Below are 27531 nucleotides of genomic sequence, written 5' to 3' on the forward strand. Positions count from 1 at the left end.
TTGGGGGGACTGATTGTTTTGAGTTCTTTATATATCCTTGATAATAGTCCTTTGTCTGAGGAACAGCTGGTAAAAATTTTTTCCCACATTGTAGATTGTCTCTTAGTTCTGCTGATGGTTTCTTTTGAAGTACAGAAGCTTTTTAGTAAGATGAGATCCCAGTTGTTGATTCTATCTGCTAGTTCCCATGCTACTGAGGATTTGTTCATAAAGTCTTTTCCTATACCAATGTCTTCCAGAGTTCTGCCTAACTTACCTTCCAGCAAGTTTAATGTTTCTGTTTTAATATTTAGATCTTTAATCCTTTTGGATTTTAATTTAGTGCATGGCGAAAGATAAGGGTCTAATTTTAATCTGTGGCAGGTTGACATCCAGTTTTTCCAACACCATTTATTAAAGAGGCTATCACCCTTTTTTAGATCTATGCACGTATAGCTTTTGTGAACTTTGGGAAAATTTACACCATTATTTCAAACATTCACTTCTCCTCATTTTATGGGGACTCCTATGTTGCAGGTATGTTGAATCACTTGAAGTTGCCCCACAGATCACTGATCTTCAAGCTCACCAATACTTCATTCTTTCATGTCTTATCTGTCATTAGTATCTGACATTAATTTTATCCAGTATATTTTGCATCTTGGATTTTTCATAATTAGACGATCAGTTGGGGTCTTTAAAAAATGTTTTCTCCTCCCTGTCATTCAGCCCCAGAGTCCTCCTGGCTTTCCTGCTGCTGTGGCTGACAAGGAAGCAGCTTTTGATGATACAGCAGAAGAATATGTAATCAACAAGGAGTAAAACACGTGGAGAAAGAACATGCCTTTTCTTATGAATGTGATGATGACACATGCTCTAGAGTGGATCAGACTAACTGCACAGTGGCTTCCAGATGTAACTAGACCAGAAGGGAAAGATTTCAGCATTCATAAACTTGTGCTGGGAATGTACACATCAGATGAACAAAACCACCTTATGACAGCCAGCACACAGCTCCCTAATGATGAAGCCCAGTTTGATATGTCATACTATGACAGTGAGGAAGGAAAATTTGGAGGTTTTGGCTCTGTTAGTGGCAAAATTAAAATAGAAATCAAGATCAACCATGAAGGAGAAGTAAACAGAGCCAGCACCCTTGCATCATTGCAATGAAGACCCCATCCAGTGATGTTCTTGTTTTTGATTATACAAAGCATTCTTCTAAACCAGACTCTTCTGGAGAGTGCAACCTAGTTTTGCATATCCGTGGACAAGAGAAGGAAGGCTATGGGCTTTCTTTGAACCCAAACATCAGTGGGTTCTGATTTAATGGTTCAGATGACCATACCATCTGCCTATGGGACATCGGTGCTGTTCTAAAGAAAGGAAAAGTGGTGGATGCGAAGATCATCTTTACAGGGTATTCAGAAGTAGCAGTAGATATTTCCTGGCATCTGTTCCTCAAGTCTCCGTTTGGGTCAGTTGCTAATGACCAGAAACATGATTTGGGGTACTCTGTCAAACACCACTTGCAAATCAAGCCACTCAGTTGATGCTCATGCTTACAGAAGTGAACTGCCTCTCAATCCTTACTGTGAATTTATTCTTGCCACAGGATCAGCTGACAAGATTGTTGCTTGTGGGATCTAAGAAATCTGAAACTTAAGTTGCATTCCTTTGAAGCACATAAGGATGAAATATCCCAGGTTCAGTCACCTCACAGTGAAAGTATTCTGGCTTCCAGTGGTACTAATCACGGGCTGAAGGTCTGGGATTTAAATAAAATTGGAGCAGCGCCATCTCCAGAAGGTGCACAGGAGGGGCCACCTCACTTGTTTATTCATAGTGATCACACGGTCAAGATATCTGCTTTTTCCTGGAATCTCAATGAACCTTGGGTGATTTGTTCTGTATCAGGAGACAATACCATGTAAGTGTGGCAGATGGCAGAGAACATTTATAATGATGAAGACCCTGAAGGAAGTGTAGCTCCAGAAGGACAAGGATCCTAGATATATCTGTACTTGTGATTTTAGACTTTAGACTCCCCCTTTTTCCTCTCAACCCTGAGACTGATTTAACACTGGTTTTGAGACATACAGACCTTATTCAGATATCCCTCCATAATAGATACCATAAATAATGCTATTAATCCTAAAAGTGGGTGTTCTCTACATATTAACTGGAGCACTTGATGCAATAAAGCCACAGACTTATACTTAAATTTTCTTCAGGAATGTTCTAGCAACAAATCCAGGTCTAAAGTAGCTACAGAAAGGGGAATATCATATATTACTATTTTTCTTAAGATATATCTCCAAGTTTTTTCACTTGCTTCAGTAAAGGCTAGAGTGAGTAAGGAAGAGAGCCAAGTGAGATTAGGTATATAAGCCATGAAATATAAGTACATCAAGATGTCATTTTTATTCAGGAATTAGGGGAGAATCAAGTCATAGATTCCTACTTTAAATCATCATTCCTGACTTTCCAGGATGCACATTTTCCTATGTGGACTAGTCTCCTCTTGGTTTCTTCAGTTAAATCAGTTACATGTTCCTTCTTTATCATATACTTTTGCTTGTTAGTGTATTTCTTGAGTTGTTTTTCTATTATTCCTTTCCTTGCTGTGAAATGGTTTTTGTTGTTGTTTTAACTTGGGACCACCAAGTTGTGTTGTATGTTTTTACTTGACAGTTGTGCCTCAGGTAGACTGAGTTGAGAAGGGTGATGTGACAGCTTTTATTTGTTCTTAAAATTAAATTAATCCTTGATAAGAGTTGTTTTTTCTTTTCTTTTCTTTTTTAGGAGTTAGTCCTTGACCGGTAGTTTGATACCAACTCCATTTTAAGTGACCTGTTTCACTAGTAGGCATGCCACTCTCCATGACTAATTAGATAAGTGCTTATAATGGAATAAATTGCTTTTCTACGTACAAAAAATGTTTTCCATGTTTCAATTTTTTGCCATAAGACAATTAATTTAACTGCTCTAATGTTCTTGTCTGCTAATTCGAACATGAAAAATATATTTTAATTAGGTTCTACTTAAATATAATCTTACTTCTCAAATTGAAATTTTTAGCTAAAATACCAGTTTAGTAGTTTAATGAAATTCATTGAGAACAGCACGTCATAAAGAACCAAGACTACTGCAGCAGAGTGAAACATTTGTCACTTTAAAATATGACATGATATAGCATAGTGTTAACACTCACTTGGTTCTCCAAATACACCATGCTTCTTCTAAAACATAGTAATTCACGTGTAATGCCAGCAGTTTATCTCTCACTTCTTTCGCAGATTTTCGACTATACACAGAATAAACTATTTTTGTTCGGGCCCTTTAAATTGAAACAATAATAAGAAGAAAAGTTTTAAATAAATGATAATGGACTAAAGCAAACTTGGTAGCAACTTGAAATGAAAAGCCTCACTGGATGGAGTATTAATGAACATGAAGACAATATACTTACTTTTGTGATAGCCCTTTCCACATTCTGCCTTCAATTTTGAATGTGCTAAAACTTAGAATGGTTGGAATTTTGCATATTCTGCTTGGTAGTTTATAGCCTCATCTAAAGTTGTACTAGGTAGAAGAATAAGAGCCCAGGATGCAAATTGTGCTTCACATTATCCACAAAATAATCTGAACATGGAATAATTCTGATAGAGGCTGACTACAGTGAAAGGTTACTTTGGTAGAGAATTTCATCTGTAGAAGCTCAGAAAAATAGGTGAGTTGAAGTTGAATAAAGCAAATATACATACACCATTCACATCTAGGGTATTGAGACAGGTACAGAAAGCACCTCAGTGCTGGGGATGTGGCCCATGGGAGATGCTCACCCAGCATGTACAAGGCCTTGGGTTCAATCCCCAGCAGTGAAAAAAAAAAAAAAAAAAAGAAAAAAAAAAAAAAAAAAAAAGAAAAGGCTCCTTGCAGAATCTCTAAGTTATGCTACAGGAGATGGTTTGGTCTTAAGGTGGAATTCTTAGAAAGTTTTGAAGAATTGAACACTTGCATATTAAATGTTACTTAGGATGATTTAGGACATAAATGATACCTAATCACCACAACCAGACACAAACCTTTGAAATTTAACTCTAAGAATAGACCTAACAAGCAAAAGATTACCCCGTCAACTAACAATGATCAAAATAAGTTTTAAAAAGAAGCTATGTAAAGAAAACAAAACTTTTAGCCTTCAATGTATACTATAGTTTTTCAGTTCTGCCTGATGTAAGAAACATTCTAGATCTTATTGGTAACCAATTACTTTTTAAAAGAGGAAAATAAAGTATACAAAATTTGACATAATGCATGCATTGATGAAAATTTAAGGCATTTTGCCAGCCTCCTCTCACTGCTACTTATGAGTTTTCCTGGAACAGATATTATTCTCCTTCCCTCTTTCTTCCTCTCTTTCTCTCCCCCCTCCATCTCCCTTGTGTCTCTCTGCTCTCTCATGCTATATATGTGACACACTTCTCACTGAGCAAAAATAAAGTTTCATTTTTTCACTTTTCTGACATTTATTATAACTGCTTCAGAGGAAACTGACCTATATTGTCATTTCTGGATGATTATTACATATGTTTCTCAAACTTCAAAGATGAATATGAGGATGAGAATGCACGTGTGTGTGTGTGTGTGTGTGTGAACATTCCCTGTCCCTAAACACCAGCAGCAGGCAGAACATGAGTCAGGGTGACAGAGCCAGTGGTAGCCAACCTCAAGTCTGCGTCCTCATAGTGCGGGTGGTTCACAATGGGGTGTTGCGTGGACAGCTTGATGCTCGCCATCGTCTGCATGGTGCCTGCGAAAACAGCATCTGACAAACAAGAAAACCAAAAGTTAAACTTATCCACAGTACTTGAATTCACATTTTAAAAGATGAAACATATTTAAATAAGAACCACAGGGGCTTTGGGTGAAGGTCATTGGTAGAGCACTTGTCTTGCACATTCAAGGCCCTGGGTTCACTTGACACACACACTCACACACACTCATATAAAATAATCACGGACATCATTCTTTTTATTCACTCCATATTTCCTCATTGCCTGCTGTTCTAATAGCTAACCTTTGTTACACTGGTGCTAGGGACTATGCTCAATATTTTCACAAGGACTAAGTGGTCCCACGTGCACACCTTCCCTCACTGCATGGGTGAAGAGGCAGAGACACAGCGAAGTGAAGTGAGTCTCCAAGACGGCACAGATAAAGGATGCACAGTTCAGCCTCTCGGCCTCTTCCTGTCATGTGTGAGCAACACACATGGAAGAGATGGAAGGGAACGTTTCATGTCTTGTGATGAAGTTAAAGCATTTAAAATGCTAGGAAACGAGAGACTGCTATGAAAGGCAAGACTCAGGGTGCATCTTCTCAAGTGATGCTGTGTTGTGAAGAGTATGGTCTTGCGGATTTGCCAGAGAACACTGCGGTCTCACCCTAGTTGGTCTGAAAATATTCATCATTGTGTTTTCTTAGTTTCTTATGTCTGAGTCTAGACCATTCATACATTTCATCAAAGCAGTTAGTTTTTTATTAGTAGTACTTTTTGAGTGTTGTGTACATATTTGGTCATAACTAAGAATATATCAAATCTAGTACCTACCTTTAGTTTCCATTTTGTTTATTGGAAGACCAAATGCTTACTTTCTGACATTTCTGTATGATAAATGTTCATGTAATTAGGAAGTTTGTGATTATTTTTAGTCAGCACAATAAAATTACTAATAAAAACAAGGCAAACTATTCAGGTCTACCAAAACAGCTCAATGTTTATTTTTGACTATCACTAAGTATTCTCAGTGTTAACTCTGAAGGAAAACACAAAATACAGTATCTGTAAAATGCTGGCAGCACAGTATCACAACAGACTATTAGGCCTAGGTTGGGAAAGACTGCAATTCAAATTTGAAGCACAATTTGTAATTAATGTGTATTCTTCCACACTACTGTAAAGTCAAGAAATTGTAAGTTAACTCCACTAAGTCCAACTTCACACACACACACACACACACACACACACACAATACCAACTAGTTAGAACTACATGTGTGTGTATGGGGAAAAGTGAGGACACATATAACTAAATAGCTGCATACCTGGTCTGGTATTGTATTTGATCCATAGTAGAAGTTCTTCCTGAGGCATATTAGTAAATTCTCCTCGTATGCTCCACTGATTATGGAGGTTTGCACAGCCTTGTATTGACATTGCTGCTAGAATGCCAAAGATAACACTCTCAAAACGAAATCTTTGAAAAAGCCAGCCAAAGAGCTGAAATAGATAAACATTTATTTATAATTCTTATATATAGAGAGTGCTAAGTTCAAATATAAATTCTCACCTTATTACTAAAGCCAAGGTTTTTCTATCAACAAACTAAAGCACATAATTATAATTAGCATCACTTAGTGCTTAAGAATATGTTTGAATTACTGAGTCCAAATAAAATAAAGCTTTTTTTCCTCTCAAAATAATTATGGAAGGAAGACTGGATCCCTCTAGAACCAATTTACAATCAAGAGTTAAGATTAGCACGTTACAACTCTGAAGCATCCTAGTCCTTTATCATGTGGGGCTGCCTTTTATGAACATCTTGATAAACCAGGAAAAATCTATTTGCAGTGATATGTACCTCTCAGGAAAATAGGCATCGTGATCTTTTCAGACACACCCATAATCAAAACTTAGGTGCTTACAGAGGCGCCACAATTCTAGCTGATTTACCTAGCTGTTCTGTACTTTAGATGCAGTAAGAGAGCCACGGGACTGACAGCCTGTCTTCGGATTCTCAGGGCCACGCTGGACTACTCTAGAGCAGTTGCTCGGCATCTGCTCAGTACTGAATGAGCACCCCAGGGTGGCTCTGGAGGGCTGCAGACTGTGTTTGTGAGAGGGGAAAGTGCTTCTCACTCCACATAGAAACATCAGCTACACTCTAGGAGTCATTTGCAAAGCCACCCAACATCACTTTGCATGCTCAGTAGTGAGTCATGAACTATCATTCTAAATAATCTAGCTTATCTCACTTAAAAACACTCAGCATGTAAGACAGTGGACACCTTACCCGTCGAGAGCAGATCAAGGAAGCCATAACACACATGTGCGGTGTCAAAAACAGCTTCAGCCTCAAAATTAAGATGGCAAGGGCTGCAAATGCTAACAACTGCAATGTGTGAAAAACCAGCTATAAAAATACAAAACAAAACAACACGTTCACTTTATGTATTTTATGACAAATAAAGTATATTAAAACTATTAGTATGTAGGCCAAATCTAACATATTACTATCCCTATTAACATCTATTCATTCAACAAAGACCCACTGAATGCCTGTTTTAGTCCAGGCACTGTTGCGGGGTTTCAGATACAACTGAGTGACTTCCACCCTTGAGAAGCTGAGATTTTAGTGGGAAACCCTGGAGAGAAGGATCAGCAGAAATGCATTAACAGTGTTCAACAACTCAAGCAAGACAGCACCCTCATAAATTATCTTTGAACTAGAATTTAACACAGTATCCTACCAGAGAATAAAATGAGAAGATCTTTACCTCACCATGTTCAAGGAGCTGTTTTCTGGAATAAAACAGAAATATTATCTATTTACTGAATGCTCATTACTGTATGATTATGTAAGAATAGCTTCATGTATCCTTAGATTTTTGAAATTTGATTCTCTCTAAATGAGTCAGGAGCATAAATAAAAATAAAAATTAGATAATACTACTAAAAATTTAAAAGGCATAATTTATAGTCATCCTATACAAAGTTTGTCAAAAAGCTATTCTTTGGTTAAGATAAAATGGGTTTTACTGATTTCCAGAGGGTGCTAAACTTGTAGAAGAATAAGTGAATACAAAGACTTTCTATTAAATATTCAAGCTATGTACAATAAATACAATACTTTAGATAACTACTGCTATCATTTTGATTTTTCACAACTGGACATTCTTGTACATAAATTTTTGTGAGCATCTCTGAATATTTCCTTAAGATAAAGTTCTACAAGAAAAACTATTGGGAAAGCAAATTTATTCTTTTTAGTTCCAGAAAAGTGATCTCAATTACTAATTACTAGAGCCACTGTGTAGTGAATACTGCAGGAATAATATAGATAACCTTCTTATCCTCTCAGAGTTTATGTTAGATTCACAGAAGAGGTAAGAGACTATACATTTTATTGTTCCACTGGGTATTTTATAAAGTTTTTATGGAGTGCAAGGAAGGGCCTTGTAATGAGTTTGGGGGCAGGAGAAAGAAATAAAACTGTGTTCAGAAGAAATTCAATAGTACAAAGACCTGCAGATGTAACTAAAGAGTAGTCAGGGAAAAATCTCCAGGGACAGTGGGAGTCACCACCATGCTGTTATGTGCTTCTCTATTATCAAATTAAATACCCTTGTGTGACTGTTTTTAGGGTACCCTGGCCCCCATCTGACCAGTACCAAGTACAGCGGGTCTGTCATCACCCTCGCTTTGGAAATGACTTTAATAAATGATTAAGACCTAAGGTCTTAATCAGCTCCTGTGAGAACCATACAAAATTGTTAATTACAAATAGAAGTGTGGGGTATAAGGTTCATGAAAACCATATACAATTTTTATTATTTTTCTATAAACCTGAATACGTTCTGAAAAATAAAGTTCGTAAAATAAAATGACATACTACAAATAATTTGTAATTTGAGGTAACATTTCCCTCAGAAGGAAGTTACTGTCACAATTTGCTTTCTGTGTCCTTGACAGTTTATTTATGTGAATTTATTTTATATTCATTTCATAAATCATGCTTTATTTTGTTGGTATTTGTTTATGCCTTGATTCTGGTAACTTTCCTGAAACCACTAAAAACTGTGGTACAACACAGATTTAACAATAAATGTAATAAAAACTCTTATAAATATTTAGAAAAACAAATAAGTGTACCTTCTCTAAAAGTGAAAAGCAATGGCCAAAATAAAACTTTAACTTACTTCTGTCTACTGACTTTAAATTCTAATGATATATTAAAATTAATCAATTTGAGTTATTTCATAAACATAAGTATTTTCAACCCAAGTTAAAATACAAAGAAATCTATAAGAACAGCAGTCTTTCCTTAAAACATGTAAATATGGTTCCTATCTCCTTTCTTAATCATAATGGTAAAGATTAATGCAATATACATATTTGAAAAACTAATATTTCATTAAATTATTTAATACTTAATGTGGTATGTTTTTAACACAACTATGATATAGTTACCTTAGGTAAGTGTTTGTATATAAGGCACATAAAACATCACGAATAGTCTGTGAATAAAAGAAGTATTTTTTCATGTTAAAGTGAGTCTTTAAGAACTGTGAAGTCCCAGCTCTGTCACAGGCAATTTGCTTTTTAAATAACTCTGTTCTACAAAGAGTGTTGCAATGGATCTTCAGGTTCCCTTCAGCTCCGAGATCCTAAGCTTCCCTAAAGTGTATAACTACTTACTAGTGTTGAAATCCACATTTTTCTGGGCAGGAAAGTAGGGGCAGCAGATTGATGTCCACACAAGAGGCAGCTTCTCCTGTGCATTTTCAGATCTCAGCCTTGCTAGTAAATGATGATTTCTCTCCCTTATCCAGATCACCCATGTTCCCGTTGCACTCAGAACTCTGGATTATAATGAATTAACTATGGACATATGTACCTCCCTGGCTACTCTTTCAACCCAATGTGATCATTACAGGAGGTTTAAGAAACTCTTCAGAATGGACCAGGTCACAGTGAGGGTTGGAGAAGAGAAAGTGGGAAATGGAAAATATGCAGTTGGCACAGAAGAGGTCAGCAGGGAACACAAAACATTTAAAGGTAATTTAAAAATGCATCTCTCTCCACAGGATAGGTGGCTTATAGCTCGGATAAACATGTAAAACTAATAGTTGAATTTGAACTGTCATTGAAAATGAACTGAGTTTATACTTTTTAACTTCTCTCACTAATTGAAGAACATCCTTCACAGAAGAATGTATCAAATTCATTGGAACATGAATGCATGTTTTAGCATACACAGAGTGACACAAATGAGGTTCTAGTCCTCTGAACAAGCAGATGCCAATTTGAGGGTATAGATGGTAAAACAGTTATTTCCATGAGTTCAAGTTTCTGTAGTCACAGGAATGCCACAGCACTCACGACCTTTTCTTCTAAGAAGTGACTGTGTATAAGTGACAGCTTCCATGAGCATAAGCAGTATCCCTGAAGGGGAAAACGAGCCACACCAGGACAAATAAACATGAAGGATTTTCAAGGAAAAAGAGAGGAAGGAAGCTTTAGTGGCTGCAGGGATGGAACGTCAGGATTGGCGTGTGTGTGTGTGTGTGTGTGTGTGTGTGTGTGTGCCATTGCTACTGTACATGCAGTGTGGGTTGTGGGGTTATGGTGTGACTGGGGGTTATTAATGTGTTTTTGAGTCTTGATTCTTAGTTGTTGTTTTTTTTAATACAGTAATAAAAGGTCTAACTAGCACTTTCTCTCACTGTGGAGGGATACAAAGTTCATTCATGCATTATTCCCTAAGTGGCCAGAACTGGCATTGGTGGAACAGAAATGGGCACTGAGAAAAATCTTTGGCTAGGGAACAGAGAGCAGTGAAATTGTTCCCACCTAACTCACTCCCTCTCATTTCCTCTTGAGGCATATTAGGGCATGGCAAAGTGGCTGCGGAAATGGGCATGGTCTGTTATCACTGAGTTCCAGGACACCAGTTGCAGAACATTTCCCCGAGTCCCTCACTTGGACCTAATCCGACAATGGTATCTTCAACTCTTCTGCAGAGAACCCAAGCAGGTTTTTGATAGGACAGCCTAAATCTGACATCAGCCTGAAGACTGAGAGATACAAAAGATGGCTGCCATTGAGCTGGGTGCCACTGTCAACTCAGTGGCCCACCCCACTTTTTTGCAGGGTGTACTTCCTTTATTACTTTTAGTTGGGCCAAACTTGCTTTGCACATTATGTTTCTTCTCTTTTCATACCTTTAATAAATGTAAAACCTCACTACATTTAGTGCTTATCTTGACCAGTTCTTTGTGCAGGACAAAAATAACCTAGAAACACCTCTAGAAGGATACTTCAGGACACTAGAACCTGGTGACACTCTGTCCTGACTGTCTTGGAGCAGTTCCTAAGAAACTGGATTGAGGGGAAACAGTACGGATGTAGAGGGAGTAGCCTGCTCATTCATAAATCATTCACACTCTATGTGAAAACAAAGGAACGAGGCATATGGCATGATGACACGTGCAGTTTGCCTCAAAATACAGAAAACTCCATTCAACAGGACCACAACTGGTATTATGGTTGAGAAACCATGTTATTGGTATCTGCTGAAAAATGTAAAGTAAATACATATTGACTTAAGGCAAGACAACTGGTAAACAATATTAACAAAGATGGTTAAAAGAAAAAAACAGGGCTGGGGATTTAGCTCAGTGGTTGCACCACCTGCCTCACAAGTGCAAGGGCCCAAATTCGATCCCTGGCACCAAAAAAACAAACAAAAACAGAAAAAAGAGAAACAAACAAATCCCTAATGGCCTGTCATGAAATGGGCTTTAGGATACATCACTCCCAGACCAAGCATATCTGGCAGTGGTATTTTAAAGACTATCTTTTGTATTATGGCATTTTTTTCTTCTCTTGTAAAAACACTGAATATGCAGAAAAAGAACATTTAAATGGCTAAACAAAGCTAGGTGTGGTGGGGCTTGCTGAATCCCAGCACTTGAGAGGCTGAGGCAGGAGGACAGTGAATCCCAGGCCAGTCTGGGCTGCATAGCAAGACTGTTTCAAAAAAGAAAAAAGAAGAGGGATGGAATGGATAGGAGGAACAGAAGAAGGAAAGAAAAAAACCCAAATGCTTATAAAAATTTTCCCAAGCTTGTCTAATCAAAATAGATCAAGACTTCTTTGAATGTGCTTTACATGTGAAAGATACTGAAGTTGTCACTATATCTTTTTTTGTTAGTACCTCTCATACTTGTAATTCTTTAGTTATGTGTGTGATTATTTGCTTAATCTTTCCACTTTCCATCCTCCAGGACTGACTAAAACAGGAGTGGTCATGTTTTATTTCTCCAGAGTACCTACAATATTAATGTAGTTCTCCGTACATAGTAGGGGACTGACAAAATCTTTTGAAAGAATAAAAATAGTTTTAATAATGTGTATCTCTATAAAAGCAAGTATAATACTAGATAAAGACCTGAATAAAAAATTTAGAGAATTATTCAATTTAAAAATAAAGAATTCAGAACAATTATCATTAATCTACTATAGTTCTTATTTTGCCCCTAAAAATGAGTAAAAATTGTTTGAAAATACCTTTTTAAAGATAAAATAAGCAATCACTATAACAACTGGAAGCAATAGTGTCTTTATGTATCTTAGTGGAGTCTGAAATATAAGAAATTATTCAAAATAGTTACTGAATTTTATATTAACTTAGTAAAAATCTATGTCAAACTGAGTGCCACAATGATATTTCTTAAAGGTAAAATCTCTCTGTCATTAGCAAAATATATATTTATATTCTTACACATTCTAATATAAGAATCAGAGTTATAAACGAGTTATACAAAGTGCTCAATAAGATTAACTATTAAACCTAGAATTAGCTAAGTCCGTTATGTTTTCCTTTATTTGGATTTGTATTTTCTTTATTTACATAATATTGTTTTGACATGTGTGTTACTGCTCCCTGGGCCCAAGGTTTTCATTTCCTACATTGCAAAACTCTTTTCATTTTCATCTGTTTAAAAAGAAGGCGGGGGGAGCTGACAAGGAACAAAACCAGCCAAAGTAATTACTGGAAGTATGAATAAATGTAGAAGTAATATCTGCTAAATAATCCTCATGATTTCTTATTGTGATAGGGACTGATCTGCCATGTAACTCAATTATATTTCTTGAAAGCAGGAGCCAGGACATTTTCCTCTTTGCTGGCCTATAGCAAATGGCTTCAAGGCTAACTAATGGCCAATAACAAGCTTCTGAATGAATAAGTGACTGGTTAGATGAAGAAGAAAACGTGAACTTCATTATTATATGTACAATTAATTCAGAATTCATCATTATTAGACAGGAATTGATCCAGTGACAACTTTTTCCTGTTTCATGAAGAAAAAAGCTAGCCTCAGACAGAGAAAAGCACACTGGCTTGGGAGCACCAGGATCCATCAGTGCCCATGTGCTAATTTTAATACTGGCTCCAGCGTGCATGTTAGGCAAATCTTTTAAGCTTTGTTTCCCTCATCTGCAAATGGAAAAATTATACAACACAGTCACTAAAATCCCTTCCTGGTCTTCTATCTCATGGTCCTACAAGGAGGTAAATATTTTAAAGCTTAACAACTTAAGCATTTTTTAAAAAGGAGAATGCCATATATGTTGTTTCTAAAATTTAAAATGAGTTTTGTGTACTTATCAAAAGTTATTAGCAATACCCTGTTTAAAAATAGATTTATACCGCTTGTTCCATGAAATAAGATTCAGGAGCACAGGTGTACATTAAGGTATCAAAATCTGTATGGTGTAAGATTCTGGCTGCTATAAGGTTAGTCAAGCTAATCTGGAAGAAAATAGATTAAAATGAATTAGAATTACACAAATGATTATAGACACTAATAAATGACTTGACATAAGATGTATCTCAGATGTATCTCAGAAACAAAACAAAAACTACAGAAAATCAAATGTACTATATGATGACTTATCAAGATAACTGAAAATAAAGAGAAATATACAAAGAAAAGAAAAATACAAAAAGCTTTTAAAAAATAGCAGAGAAGATGATAAAGCTACAATCAACTTGTTGAGAAGAAATCACCATTCAGTTAATCATGACATTAATTTATCATGAAAACAACCCAATTACCACTTTCATTTCACACACTCTAAATTACAAATTTTCCATGTTATTTTCACCAAGCCTCCTACACAGATTGCATTTGTCATTTCTTGACCTGATGTTTGGTTACTTGCTGACCTAAGAAAAGTATTTTTCAACTTCAGATTCCCAAAAGGTCAGGAAAAGGAAAATATTTAGCATGTACAGCCTGAATTCAAATTATTTGATAGGGACAGAAATTACTTCACAACAAGTTTAATCATTATCAGTGGGGTTTTTTAATTCACAATTTCTCTTATCTACCAGCTTCAAGGGTAATTTAGAGATATACTTTATATTTCTAATTCAAAATAGACCTGTTGACTAACAATGTCAAGAGACCACGAACATTTCAAATGCTTCTTACATCTCTCAGAATAAACAGAGAAAGTCCTTGCAACTACCAAGGGAAGACGTGTTTGTTTCTTCTAAGAACTGTAAAAAACAGTGTAGAGCAAGACAAGAAACAAAATCAGACTGATTGATAAGAAATAATTTAGAAGGCCTAGATGACTCTTATCATGTCCTACAAATTAAAAAGCTATGTCAAATGAAAAGAAAAAAAAAGCAAACCTGACAGACATACCAGAAACAAAAACAAATACATCTACTACACCACTATTTAAAGCTAGCAATAAACAGCAAGCATATGCTTACATTTAGAAATTTTATTTAACATTAGCAGAAATGTATTATTGGATAGTAACAGCACTTGACCTCATAGTTAGTGCTAAGTTCACATAATCTCAGTGCTAGACAAGGTCCTGACTGAATGGCGCCAGAGGGTCAGTTTCATACCTCAGTATGGTGTGACTGCTCGTGTATGCTTGTTTCTTAATGGAAAGTGCTAGAAATCAAACACTGTTTTCTAGTCCCTAAACTAAGTGCTTAAGTAGGAACTTGGGCCTTGAAAAAAGCCAATGCTTAAAATATTAGCCTCAAAACAAACAGAAATATCATCTGAGAGATTTTCTGTATATGATTTCTAAAAACTGGGAGATAGAATTTTTAACATTCTCTTTTTATATAACAGTAACACATTAAAATATAAAATCATTACCTTAGTCCATAATTATAAATAAATAAAACTGTATAGAGATTTGTTTTCCTTTGCTTTGCTTTGTTTTGTTTTGCTGTACCAGGGACTAAGCCTGAGGACTTTGTCTGAACTTCATCCCCAGCCCAGAGTGCTGAGATGATAGGTGTGCACCACGATACCCAGCTCAATAGAGAATTTTTAAAGTTCTGTATTTTAGGGTGGATACAGACCATTCATATGTTAACATATGCAAAATAAATGGAAAAGCTATTAAACAACAGTATTTTTACTTTACCTGAAATATTACAAATAACTGCTAAACAAATTACTGGCTTTTGTTCGTAGGAGACTAAGTCAGCATTCACTGATACATTTTTTCCTAGTGGTTGCAAAGACCACTGAACTGCAGGATTTTATAATTGACTATACTAATAATTAGCTCAGGAACCCTGAAGAAATAGGAACCTCTGTAAAATAAAGTGGTAAGAATAGATTGCTTCAAAGTTTTCATCCAGCTACATATTTTTTAGGAACTTTAATGTTTTTACTAGAAAGTATTTACGTGGTCTGAAACGCCTAAGATTTCAGATGTCACAAGTTGCAAAATGATTGTTCCAAGCCACCAACCACCACCTTGAATTAGCTAGAAAACAAAATAGAAGTCCAGTATTAGAAATTATAAGTAACCTAAGTTAAAAATGTTCAATCATACCGCAGTGACACAGAGATTTTAATCATGTGACATATACCGTATTATTGAAGTATATATGGTAAATCCTCAAAAAGAAATATTCCTTTAGAAAATTTTATTTAAGAGCAAAGAGTTGAAATTAATGACACTGCTATAAAATATGTAAGAACACAAGAGGTCTACATATTAGAAACCCAATAATCCAATGGAAATTATAAACTTATTTCTTTTCAATTTATGTTAATAATAGGGGTTATATGTTTATTTCCAAATATTATTTCTTAGCCAAAAATCCATATTTCAAAACACTATATTAAAATGCTTCTATTATTCCTTTGGAAGTAAAATTACGTGAGTCCCTCTTCAAGAAAGAAAATTTTGATAACAATTTTCCCTTTCAAAAGAGAAATATGCACTGGAGCTGACAGTGAGGCTTCTGTTACTTTCTGGCTGCCCTTGATTACACACAGAGCCAATGCAGATTTCTGGGCAGCCTGAGGAGAATGACAGCAGCCTAAACCCAAATCTCTACACATGAAACCTGACAGCCACAAATGCAGAAAATGGGGGACAGCACAACTCCACATTTCCTGTCAATAGAAAAGGAAGTAACACAGACAGAAGATCTGTTTCTGACCAGAGCCTCTGCAGAGATTAAGGGGAGACCTTTACAGAGTGGTATAGGGGGAGGAGCAGAAGGACCCCAAAATGAACCAAACTACTCAGAGGAAAAGAGAACCCACTGTATGTGAATAGAGGCCCGGAAGATTGAGAATGGACTCAGATCAGAGACTTAAAAGGCAAAAAATAGTAACAGCACAAACTTCAGATTACAAATACAAATAAGAATCTATCTATATGTAGGTATATAGATAGAGAGCACTGTCACCATCTCAAAAAAAGGAGGAGGAAGTGAGGTCCTGAGGAAGCCCATTCTCCACTGTAGAGACCCAGGGCTGGTTCCAGGAGGGCTGGGCCCGGAGCATCTTGCTGAGCCACAGTGTACTTGGGGATCACGACTGCGTGTGGAGGACACAAAGGGTGTGGCAGGAGCATTTACAATGGCTGTGCCTGCAGCTTCTGTCTGTGATAATGTGAACTTGCCCTGCACAGACACCATATGATCCCAGCACTGTTCCCTGAAAAGGGAACCTGCAAGGCAATCCTGTTGGAATTCCTTTCAACCCAAATGTCAGCTGGGGAGAACTGTCCTCTATGCCTTCTTATGGATAACATGGTTTATTTTTCCATTTACTTGGAAATCTTTACATCTTATGATTTAAAAATGTTTCTCCATCAAATATTTTACATTTTGTTAGATCTATTCAGATACTATATATTTTATCTTTCAAATATATAAGGCATATTTTCAATAGTGTGTGAAGTTTGTTGCCAAATTTCCTATGCATCAATTTTTTTGTTTCTTAGACATTACTGACCTTATAGTTTAGTTAGCTCTTATTCTCTCAAGTCTACTGCTTAAAATATAGTGGAAAATATAGTTTAAGACAATAAATTTTTCTTTGGGTACAGCTTTGGCAAAATTCCTTGAACATCCATGGACACTGTTTTATTTTTTTGTTATTTTCCAATAGCTTGCAATTGAAATTTTTTTCTGTTAACCAGTCAATCTATCTTTTATTGGTACGTTTAAGGTATACACTACAATGACATTCATCATTGGAAATTTGCACCTTTCTATAATCCATCTTGGTTCTTATTTTTTCCCCATTCCGCTGCCCTCCCTTCAACCCCTTCATCCCTCCCTAGCTACAAAGAGTTTGTTTCCATATTTTCATTTTCTCATATTCATTCCATTCTCTTCTTTCTTTTCCCATACCCCTTCCATTTTCCCTTCCCCTTTGCCCTTTCTTCTATTTCACATTATCTATTGTACCTTTTAGCCCTTAATTTACACTTTCAGTTTCTCATGAAAGAGAAACTATTTGATCTTTACACGTGTGTCCCATTTATTTCACTTAGGAGTATGGCCTCAATGTGCATCCACATACAAAGGAAAGCCCTTCAGAATCACAGCAGACTTCTCAACACAAACCCTCAAGGCAAGAAGAGTTGGACTGATGTATTTCAAGTCCTAGAGGAAAACAGCCTCCAACCCAGACTGATGTACCCTGCAAAACTATCTTTCAAAATTGATGGACAAATAAGATACTTTCATTACAAAGAGCACCTTAGGAACTCCATGTATACAAAATCAGCACTCCAAAAATTTTAAACAATATCCTAGAAAAATATAGCAAGGATCAAAACTCCAAGAAGCCCAGAAGAATGAATCCATCAGGGACAGCAAGAAATTAAACACCAAAAGGGAGAATCCAACAAAAAGGAAAAGTCATGACAAGGATAAGTCAATATCAGTTATAACCATCAGTGTTAATGGTCTCAATTCACCAATCAAAAGAAATAAGACTACAATTGAAATTTTCACTTTCTTTTTAGTTATCAAATTGCCCAAATTTTATGAAGTGAAAAACACCTCATTAGAATTGCTGTGATATTCAACAACTGAAGTGTGAAATAGTTCTACACTCCCAGCCTAAGGGACAGGAGATTGCTGCTAGATAGCAGAATCAGCAACTCTTCTATTCTGCTCTTTTGTATTCTGAGTAGAAATCTACCTTCTCATCTCACCATAACTTTTCTTTGTTTTATTCTCTCAGCATACAATATATATATATTTTTTAACTTATGGCTCTTTAATATGGCTTTATTTTTTTAACAGGAGCACATCAAAAACTCACAGAAAAAGAATGACTGCTAGCTCAGGACTATTTCCTACCTTTGACAGTAACTATTTATAAAACTCATTAAATATAAATCATTAAATATAAACTCATTAAATATAAATCATTTTCAAGTGCATCATTTATATTGATTTATAGAAATTAAAAGATGAGATTTTAAAACTTAGAAACATCAAAACTCACCCAAAAGTTGAGTTCACATAGTCCCATTCTATGAATTTTATTTCTCTTTAGAATTATCACCTGAAATACATGTGACAGAAGATTAAATACCATTAACATTTATATTTTATACTAATGGTACATTTCAAACATTACACAGCTACATCCTTCTATCTCAATTGCCACCAGCCATTTTCCTGCTCAGTTGCTGACTTCTCAGGTCAGGGACACACAAACGCCCTCAAAATGAGAGCTAGATGCTCTGGGGGCTAAAACGCTGCCTCTTGAATCAAGCATAACTCCTCATTGTTATGCTGGATACGCTTTGCAGGGTAACCCCTCTGGAAAGGTGGATGGTGTGTGGGTGCCACCATTTTGTAATGCTGAAAATTTTGACACAATGTTGGAAAAAGCAAGCTTATATTTGGGCGGGGCTGGTGTTTGTGAAGATATTCATTACTCTGAGGCACAAAGGGTAAAAGAAGCAAAAATGCTAAAAACTAAAAAGAAGGCCAAAATATTCAATCAGTATACTACACAAGTAAGTGCTATCCATGCTCAAATGAGTGCTGCTCAAGACAGCAAGATGTGCCAAGAGACTGCACAGTTATTCTAATTATCTCACCATTGCTCAAAGTAATTTGGAACACCACTTTCTAAACTGCTTTCAAGGATAACTCAGTCGTAAGTACAGGAAAATCAGTCCTATGACGTGACTGTCACACCACATTTTGACTAAGATCTGCATCACCCAGTCCAACATCTACTCTATTCATAAGATTTTGACCCAACCTAAACATCATATACACCCTTGAAAGATGAAGATTTGACATCATGAAGAATATTCAAAAGAATATGCCAAAGTCTGTGGTAATTTAAGGAGTTCCAAAAATGTTTTATTTGTGTTACTATAATAGTTATTCTACTAAAGTGACTTAAGAAAAAATAAGTCATTTTAGCATATATTATAAGTTCTTTCAGAGGCTAAGTTTTTAAAGTAAGTCTTGTTTACCTTGTTATTTTAAAAATATTTACTTGGGTATTGCTTTGGAAAGGAAGACTGGTACACTATATTATTTTTCAAGGCTAAGAAAGAGAAACAAGGTTTTGTAAAAACCTTTTCTCATGTAAATGAGATCAGGAAATGATAATCAAGAAAGGACCCTATTTATTCCCCTACACTTGTATTAAACAAAACCTGCTTTAACAGGGGGGAAAAAAGTTCATGAGCTTAACAAGCACTTACCCATGTCATTAACAAAGAGGAAAAATAATAAGAAGATAAGTACACTGGATTCCCAAACATCAAAATAAAACAGAGGATTACTGAAACCTGAAAAATGATAAAAACACTTGTTTTACAGCTATTACATGCATAACATAAGGAATACTTTGGAGACCCAGGGTCATTTTTAACAGAAATATCATCTGCATAAATGAGATTAATGGTCTTTGCCCATAGAATTTCAAGTCACTTCTAGGTTTAAGTATTAAAATTCACACTAAATTTTTTCTCTATCTGCTACTTTCACAAAGAAAGGTTCAATAATTCCATTATTTCTATTTTTTCAGTAACAAAATAATAAGAGAAGACTTAGAACTATGTTTCCCTAATCTTGTTTTTATTGTTTACTTCATGATTTCCATCACTGCTGAAGCATTATCATTTTTTTCTGTTTTTAAGGGAGATATATTTGGGATCTAAGATAAAGACAACAATTCAGCAATATAAATTTTACACCGCAGTGTCATATTTGCTCGAAGAATTAGAAATCTTAGGGCTAAGGGCCAGAGATTTAGCTCAGTGTTTCCACCACCTTCCTTGCAAGAGCAAGGTCATAAGTTCGATCCCTGGTAGCATAAAAGAAATCTCAGGGCAAAGGCAAAAAAGACTGCTTCAAGATTAAAGATGAAAACAAAACATAAAAATGTTTTAGAGAGTCCAACACATCTAGTTGAAAGTATGATGTGCTGTAATGTGGTATCTGTAATGAACATTCCCAGGTTTCTTTTCAGAAACCATCAACATTATATGTAAACACTACCATAAACAGAATTAATTATGTTTTATAAACTCTGGGAACTTATTTCAATATTTGATTTATAAAAATTAAACTGTTACCATATTCATATAAATGATCTTCTGAAACTTGCTTGGCTCAATGTACCCCACAACATACATGGGAAATAATGAGGCTATCTGAAACAAACACACAACATCACAAAAGTGAAAAACATCTAGCAAACAAATACTGGTCTTAAGTAGAATAAATATAAGAGGGGAGTTATATTATTGATCATGGCAGGCAATATTTGAACAAATCTTCCATTTGATAAGTGGAATATCTACACACACACACACACACACACAAACACACACAAAAAATACATGTATGAAAGCTATAGATTATTAACAAAGCAAGTGAGGAATTAGCAAGGTAAAACCAGGGAAAGGATGGGAATCTATCATGAGGACCATGCGTTTTGGATAACTTTCCTCCCAGCAGTATCTGCAGGCTCTGATACAGGCAGCTGTGTGCAGGCTCAGAGGCACTGGGAGACCTGCAGGCTCGGCAGGCGTTTCCACAGACTGGGTGGGCAGGGCACACCAAGAAGGGGACGCCTGCTAAGGACCCAGGCTTTGGTTCTGGGCATCGAAGGACTACACTCTACCTCTACGAGTGAACCAGAAACAGGTTACCCCTCAGAAGGGCTGAACCCCACCACTGAATCACCTTAATCTCATTGCACAAATAGGATTCAAGACCCTGAGTGCCTTATTTGCCTGCTGGAAGCAAATTTAATCTTCTCTGGAGAAACCTCATATCAACTTAGTCTCACACTAACTCCACAGCACTTCAAAAATAACACTGAGGTATTCTGAGAAGAGGAGGTAAGACGTTGAGAAAAGGAGATAAGATAGAGAGGAGGAGACAAGACTGAGACTGCAGAAACAGATCTACAAAGGTCCTAGGTCCAGGATCATCCAACTTGTCTGGAAAGGGCCAGAGAGTATATACGTTATGCTCTGCGGTCCACATACAGTCTCTGTTACACGTATTTTTCTGTTTTTCTTTTTTTACAACTCTTTAGAAATAGAGACCATCATTTGTTTGCGGGCCACTTAAAAACACCCTGGCACAATCAGACATGAAAGTAAACGGTGCGTGATGTGTTCAAGGAATAATATACAGGAATGAAAATTTCAGGAGAGCCCTGGAAACGAGAAAGAAATTGAAATGTTACAAGTAAATATCACAATAAATTAAGACATTTGCATGGGTTTAAAAGCAGAATAAGCACAAAAGCAGGGCTGAACTAGAAGACAGGTCAGAAGAAAGTATCTGAAAGGAAGTACAAAATGATATAAAGATGAAAATATCTGAAAAAAAAAAACAAACAAGAGATACAGAGTACATAGTGTGGAGATCAATCCTATTATATTTTACATTCCATGAAGAGAGGATGCAATTAGATAGAAACTATATTTAAAGGGATATAGCTAAAAACCACAAAAAACTGATAGGCAAAATCAAGCACTGATTTGTAAAGCACTGAAAGAGGAATAAAATGGAAAAAAAAAAAAAAAAAAAAAAACCTGACCACACAGGTTCACAGTAAAATCTGCACAAAGCCAAAAGCAAAGAGAAAACACTTAAAAATAGCTAGAGACTAAAAGACTTTGAGATCCCATGTGCAGCTAATAATCAAGACAGCATGAAACTGAAAAAAACTCATTGAAGGAATCAATGGTATAAAACAGAGAGCCTGGAAATACACACAAATTCAGGCAGCTGAGCGCTGACCAAGGAGAGAAGGCAACTCAATGGAGTACAGTCTCCAACAAGTGATACGGGAAACTCTGGATGTCCAGTCAAGAAAAAAGAAGACTCTAGACATAGACCTTACACCTTAGACGTAAAGGCAAAACTTCACAAAGATAACATAAGAGAAGCTCTAGGTGACCTATGGTTTGATAACATTGGAAATAAAATACTAAAGACAGAGACCAGGAGAAAAATTTGTAGACAACATATAGTTGATAAAGAAATGGTGCCCAAAATATACAAAGAGCTCTTAAAACTCAATAATAGGACAGCAACCCAATTAAAAATGGACAAAAGACTCCAAACACCTCACCAAAGGAGATGACAACGAAACACATAAAAAGATGTTCAATATTGTATGCCACTAGGGAATTGCAAAGTCAAACAACAAAGAGATACCACTGCTCACCCCAGAATGGAGAAATACAAAAACTGATAAAATTGTCAATTTCACAAAATCTAGCAGTCACAGCCCTGGGTATTTATCCAATAGGGATGAAAACCTATGTTCACCCAAAAATCTGTACACAGATGTTTGTGGTAGCTTTATTCACAACCACCAAAGGCTGGAATCAATCATACTGTCCTTTAATAGGTGAACAGATAACATGGTACAATCATGTAGTTAAAATATCATTCAGCAAAAAAAGAAATGAGCTCTCACATCATGAAAATACATGGAGGAATCTTAAATGCATATTGCTAAGTGACATAACCCAGTATGAAATTACTACACACTGTATGATTCCAACTATATGACATTTTATAAAAGGTAACGCTGTAGAGACAGTAAAAGGTTAGTAGTTGCTAGGGGTTATGGCAAGGGTTGGAGGTAAAGTCCAGGGATTTCTTTAGGGTGCTGATATTACCCTTTCTGGTAACCTAACATGTTTGTCAAACCTGTACAATAAGGAGAGTGAATCTGAATACAAACTCTGAGCCTTAATAATAAGGTATCAATATTCTAAGGATCTATCACTGTCTTTCAAAGTGTTTTCTCTTTAAAATGTCACCAATCTTTAACTCCTTAACCCACATTTCTCGCACAATATGGTCAGGATACATTAATTAATTTTAACCTTAACCTATGCAATCTAACCAAGAAAAAAATCCTACATATTCTGATGAAAATAATTTTGAATTATCCTATTACCACAAAAAGATAAACACACAAATTTCACACATAAAAAAAGCCTCACACATATACCTGAATGGATAGAAAATCACCAAGGCAATATTAAACTTATCCAGAAAACTTACTACAAGGGATGATCAAACTATATGGTGTATGTTTAAATTTTTTTAACTTTATCACATTGCCATTAACCACACCCTCAAAATCCTCCCCCTGTCACATTTCCCATCATTCTGGTCACTTTCTGAAACAGTTCTAAGAGTCCTCTTTCCTGAATGTCATTATGAGATGTGATCAAAAATTTGATAAATTGCTTCTGCTGTATGGCATTCAAAGAAAAGCAAACTCATAAAATCATTACCGTGTGTCTTTTTTCTTATTATCATTTCTGCTGTTTGTGGTACGGTAGATTGAACCCAGAGCCTCAGCTACCTTAGTCACTGGATCTGGAACTGTGCAATTTAAAATGACCATGAAAAGTAAACATTTTGAATCAATTCAGGAAATGGAGGCAGCCATGATAGCACAACAGAGACATTTATGAAAGAGGACTTCTGAACTGCTTCAGAAAGTGGCAAGAATTATTAGACAAGTATGTTCAAAGTCAGTGGGAATTTTTTGAGGGGTGATATTGACAATAATAAATTTTTTCAATGACACTTCATAGTTTCACCAGCACACTGGATTAATAAATTTGCTCACAATGAAATGATGCTCATTAAAAATACATTCTTTTATTTTGGGATGTGCAAACAATGACAACGAAGCTGAAAGGGGCCAACTTTAAAAGGCAGAAAAGCAGTGAAAATACCTGACTTTAAAAAAAAAAACAGTATGCTAATTATGTTGAGGTTATAATCTCATTGTTTGTGATAATTGGCAGTATGAGGCCTCTTGGTAGAATTTCTCACCTCCAACATAAAATATTATTATTGTCATTATGAGTGTTAGGATATCTTGGCCTTAGTGGAAAATCTCAGTGTCGTGAAATTTCATTAACATTGTCGTTTTGTTCTCTGCTTCCTGACTGATGCAGTACATTGCCATTAGTCACTCAGTTGTTTGGAAGCCCAGTATAGATTCAATTGATGAAAGCAATATTATGAAGGCAACTCTGAGATATGGTTCCAGGTAAAATTCTATTCTTCAGAAAAAATAGCCAGTGTTTAGCTGGACCAGAATAGAAACCTGGACCATGGAGAGCAGGATTAGCCTTATTAGCAGTTGGGGTAGCTGGGCACCTAGAAAAAAAAATCTATAGGGAATCAGATACACAGATGTTATCTTGCCCTCCAGAAGGAAAATTTGTAACTAAAAATAGCAGAAAAGTTTCTTTATATATTGATCATTAATATTTATCAGTGACCAATACACTAGATACAGAATTATATTTTTAAATCACACATATGTAATTTTTATAATCATTTCATATTTTATAAATCTTTTAGAGAATAAATGTAATTACACTTTAAAACTTCTATAGAAATAACCATTACATACTGCATCCAACTTAAATTAGTTTAAAATCAGCTTACCTGTGTAAAAAGTATAAACTGAGCAAATCCCCAGGGAAGCATAAAAGCAACATTGGCAAGACAGAGGGCAATGTAATATTGTCCATAATTCTTGGAGATCCTTAGCAGAGAGAAGTGGGATCGATAAGTTTTGCCATGAAGATAGTCATTCCAGAAAAAAAAGACTACTTGCAGAATAACAAAACCTAAATGATTCTCTTACCTTTGATATAATACAACAAAACTTTAAAAATCAGTTTATCAAAAAGAAAACTATAATACTTCAGAAATAATAATACATAGTTTATCATTAAATAAAATACTTCAGGGCCAGGGATTTAGCTCAGCAGCACAGCACATGCCTGGGAACACGCAAGGTCCTAAGTTCAATTCCCGGTATTAAAAAAATTTTTTTTAAATATAAACATCTATTTCCCTATAAATATGCATGGTTTTCAAAACACTACAGCAGAATTCCCGAAAATAGGACAAGACAGTGGCCCTGCATGCCTCCAGATGTTTAACCCCTACAGTTTTCATACATCACCACGTTTAATTTTCAGGAAAAGCATAAGTGCTGGTGAAGAAATAAGCTTACAACTATGGAAATTTTTAAGGAAAAAAATTTTAAGACAACAAATTAAAAATTAATTCTGGGATAGAGCTGAATCACTGCAACTGAAATATAAATTGTCCAGTCTGCAATATTAAAGCATACTAATAACCAATAGCTCTTATCACAGAAGAGCTCAGGATGTTTGGGGTTTTTGTTTGTTTTTTGGAATTTTTTTGGTACTGGGGATCGAACTCAGGGCCTTGTGCTTGTGAGGCAGGTGGCAGCACCACTGAGCTAAATCCCTGGCCCTCAGGTTGTTTTGAACATGTAAAAAGAAATCCAAGTTTTTTTAAAATAATAAAATAGCAACTATTGTTTTTATAAAGATTGTGTTGGAGTTTGATAAATCTTTTTATGACAGAAAATGAATTTTCAAAAGCAAAAATTTAAATATTCATAATATTTAGTAATATCACAAAATATTCATTCATCTCTTGGTAATCTTATATTTGATCAAACAAAAATTACTTGTGACTCAGGTGAAGAGTATAGCACGTGTCCTCAAGGACACAATCCTAAATGTTCTAAGTATCACCCTGCATTCTATGAAACCCCTGCCTGTCCAAATTGACAGCACCTCAGTTAATCATCTTCCTAGTAATCAAACTGGGAATGAAGGGGGAGTAGTGGGCATGAGCACCCTTCTTCACCATACTCATTCAGAAGAGGCAATGTACTGAACAAACAGAACTCTGGACAGGGAGCAGATGCCCCAGACTCAATGCAATCCCCAAATAAACTCGCCAGGCAGGTAACACATCAGGAGTTAGCCTGCTCCTCTCTAAGGCTTGTGACCTCGGCACCATGCAGAACTGACCTCCATTTAATCAACTACCACAGGAGCCGCTCAAATGTTCACAGGGGAGGGTGCTAAGTGCTCAGTGGTTAGAGATAAACAGGGCGTGGTCTCTGTTTCTAGTGTGGTACTTTTAAGTAGATGCAAATACGGATGTAGACATTTCTGTACTTGTGCAGGATTTACAAGTTTACAGTTGAAGGGAGGGACGGAAGGAGGGTTGATTTTCACACGTGAACTCTGCCAAGGATAAGTAAATGAAGTGGGATAGGTTCCCTGAGATTTTGGAGAAGAAATTCATCATTACTCCATTTAGTGGGAGATCTTAATAATATCTGATGGAACTTATTTCTATCATAAAGTTATTTATAGTATTTTACTACTTATTTTGTTTCTCAGACTTCTTAAATTTCTGAAATGCTTATAAATTAATCCCAACAAAAAATGTGTCCAAAAAAAACCAAAAACTAAACTGTAACTGGTTGAACTGGTAGAAACACCATTTAGAAATGAATTCACCCCCACCCAGTATTTTGCAATTCTGTTGCACACACAGAGCACTTTTTTCATGAAGCATACATGAATGCTCCATCAAAAACACAGTTTGAGGAGTCCAAGGATATAACTCAGTGCCGCCGCACCTACCTAGGAAACAATGAGTTACGGTACATAAACTTTGAACAAAAATTTTTTTTCAAAAACTGTCAAACCCCTGCAAACAATATATGATTACATATATTTTATTAAAATATAGTCATCTAAAACCTATAGCTTAAACTCTTAAATGGAGATCAATATTTATATATCAGTTTTTAGATTACCCTAACTCTATGCTGTTTTTTTAAATAACTAAAAACCATAACCTAAATATGGCGATTATAACAGGTTGATGTAAATTTTAGAAACTTATCTTGTAATTTACTTAGCTGTTTTATAAATAAAAATTACCTGAGACTCATGGTTAGAATATACATCTGAAGCACCAGGAACGGATACGCAAAGCTTTCACGGAGAGGTGGCGTCCACATCACACGCGTGGCCTGAGATGAATGAAAGTCTGGGTTTACGTCAGGTCCACGAAAGCAA

The 27531-nt window shown here is 35.9% G+C and overlaps 1 protein-coding gene and 1 pseudogene across 9 annotated transcripts in view; one reads left to right on the top strand and one right to left on the bottom strand.

The window, feature by feature from the left end:
* LOC104873674 (probable C-mannosyltransferase DPY19L2) overlaps positions 1–27531 on the bottom strand; it is a 69543-nt gene that overhangs the window by 20679 nt on the left and 21333 nt on the right. For 2 of the 9 annotated variants that reach the window (XM_010640470.3, XM_010640471.1), the window contains exons 8-21: positions 27394–27485; positions 25055–25154; positions 20680–20757; positions 19804–19890; positions 18579–18638; positions 15502–15582; positions 13481–13582; positions 12337–12408; positions 9235–9281; positions 7515–7566; positions 7058–7177; positions 6090–6264; positions 4711–4810; positions 3194–3319 (exon numbers count right to left, since the gene is read on the bottom strand). In XM_010640470.3, the coding sequence (XP_010638772.1) occupies positions 3194–3319; positions 4711–4810; positions 6090–6264; positions 7058–7177; positions 7515–7566; positions 9235–9281; positions 12337–12408; positions 13481–13582; positions 15502–15582; positions 18579–18638; positions 19804–19890; positions 20680–20757; positions 25055–25154; positions 27394–27485 (1292 nt within the window). The remainder of the gene's footprint in view (positions 1–3193; positions 3320–4710; positions 4811–6089; positions 6265–7057; positions 7178–7514; positions 7567–9234; positions 9282–12336; positions 12409–13480; positions 13583–15501; positions 15583–18578; positions 18639–19803; positions 19891–20679; positions 20758–25054; positions 25155–27393; positions 27486–27531) is intronic. The other 7 variants (XM_010640472.3, XM_010640474.3, XM_010640473.3 and 4 more) reach the window with 7 other exon arrangements.
* LOC104873673 lies at positions 829–2095 on the top strand (annotated as a pseudogene).

Source organism: Fukomys damarensis, unplaced genomic scaffold (genome assembly GCF_012274545.1).
Source record: "Fukomys damarensis isolate Sample0158 unplaced genomic scaffold, DMR_v1.0_HiC HiC_scaffold_17, whole genome shotgun sequence".
Lineage (NCBI taxonomy): Eukaryota > Metazoa > Chordata > Mammalia > Rodentia > Bathyergidae > Fukomys > Fukomys damarensis.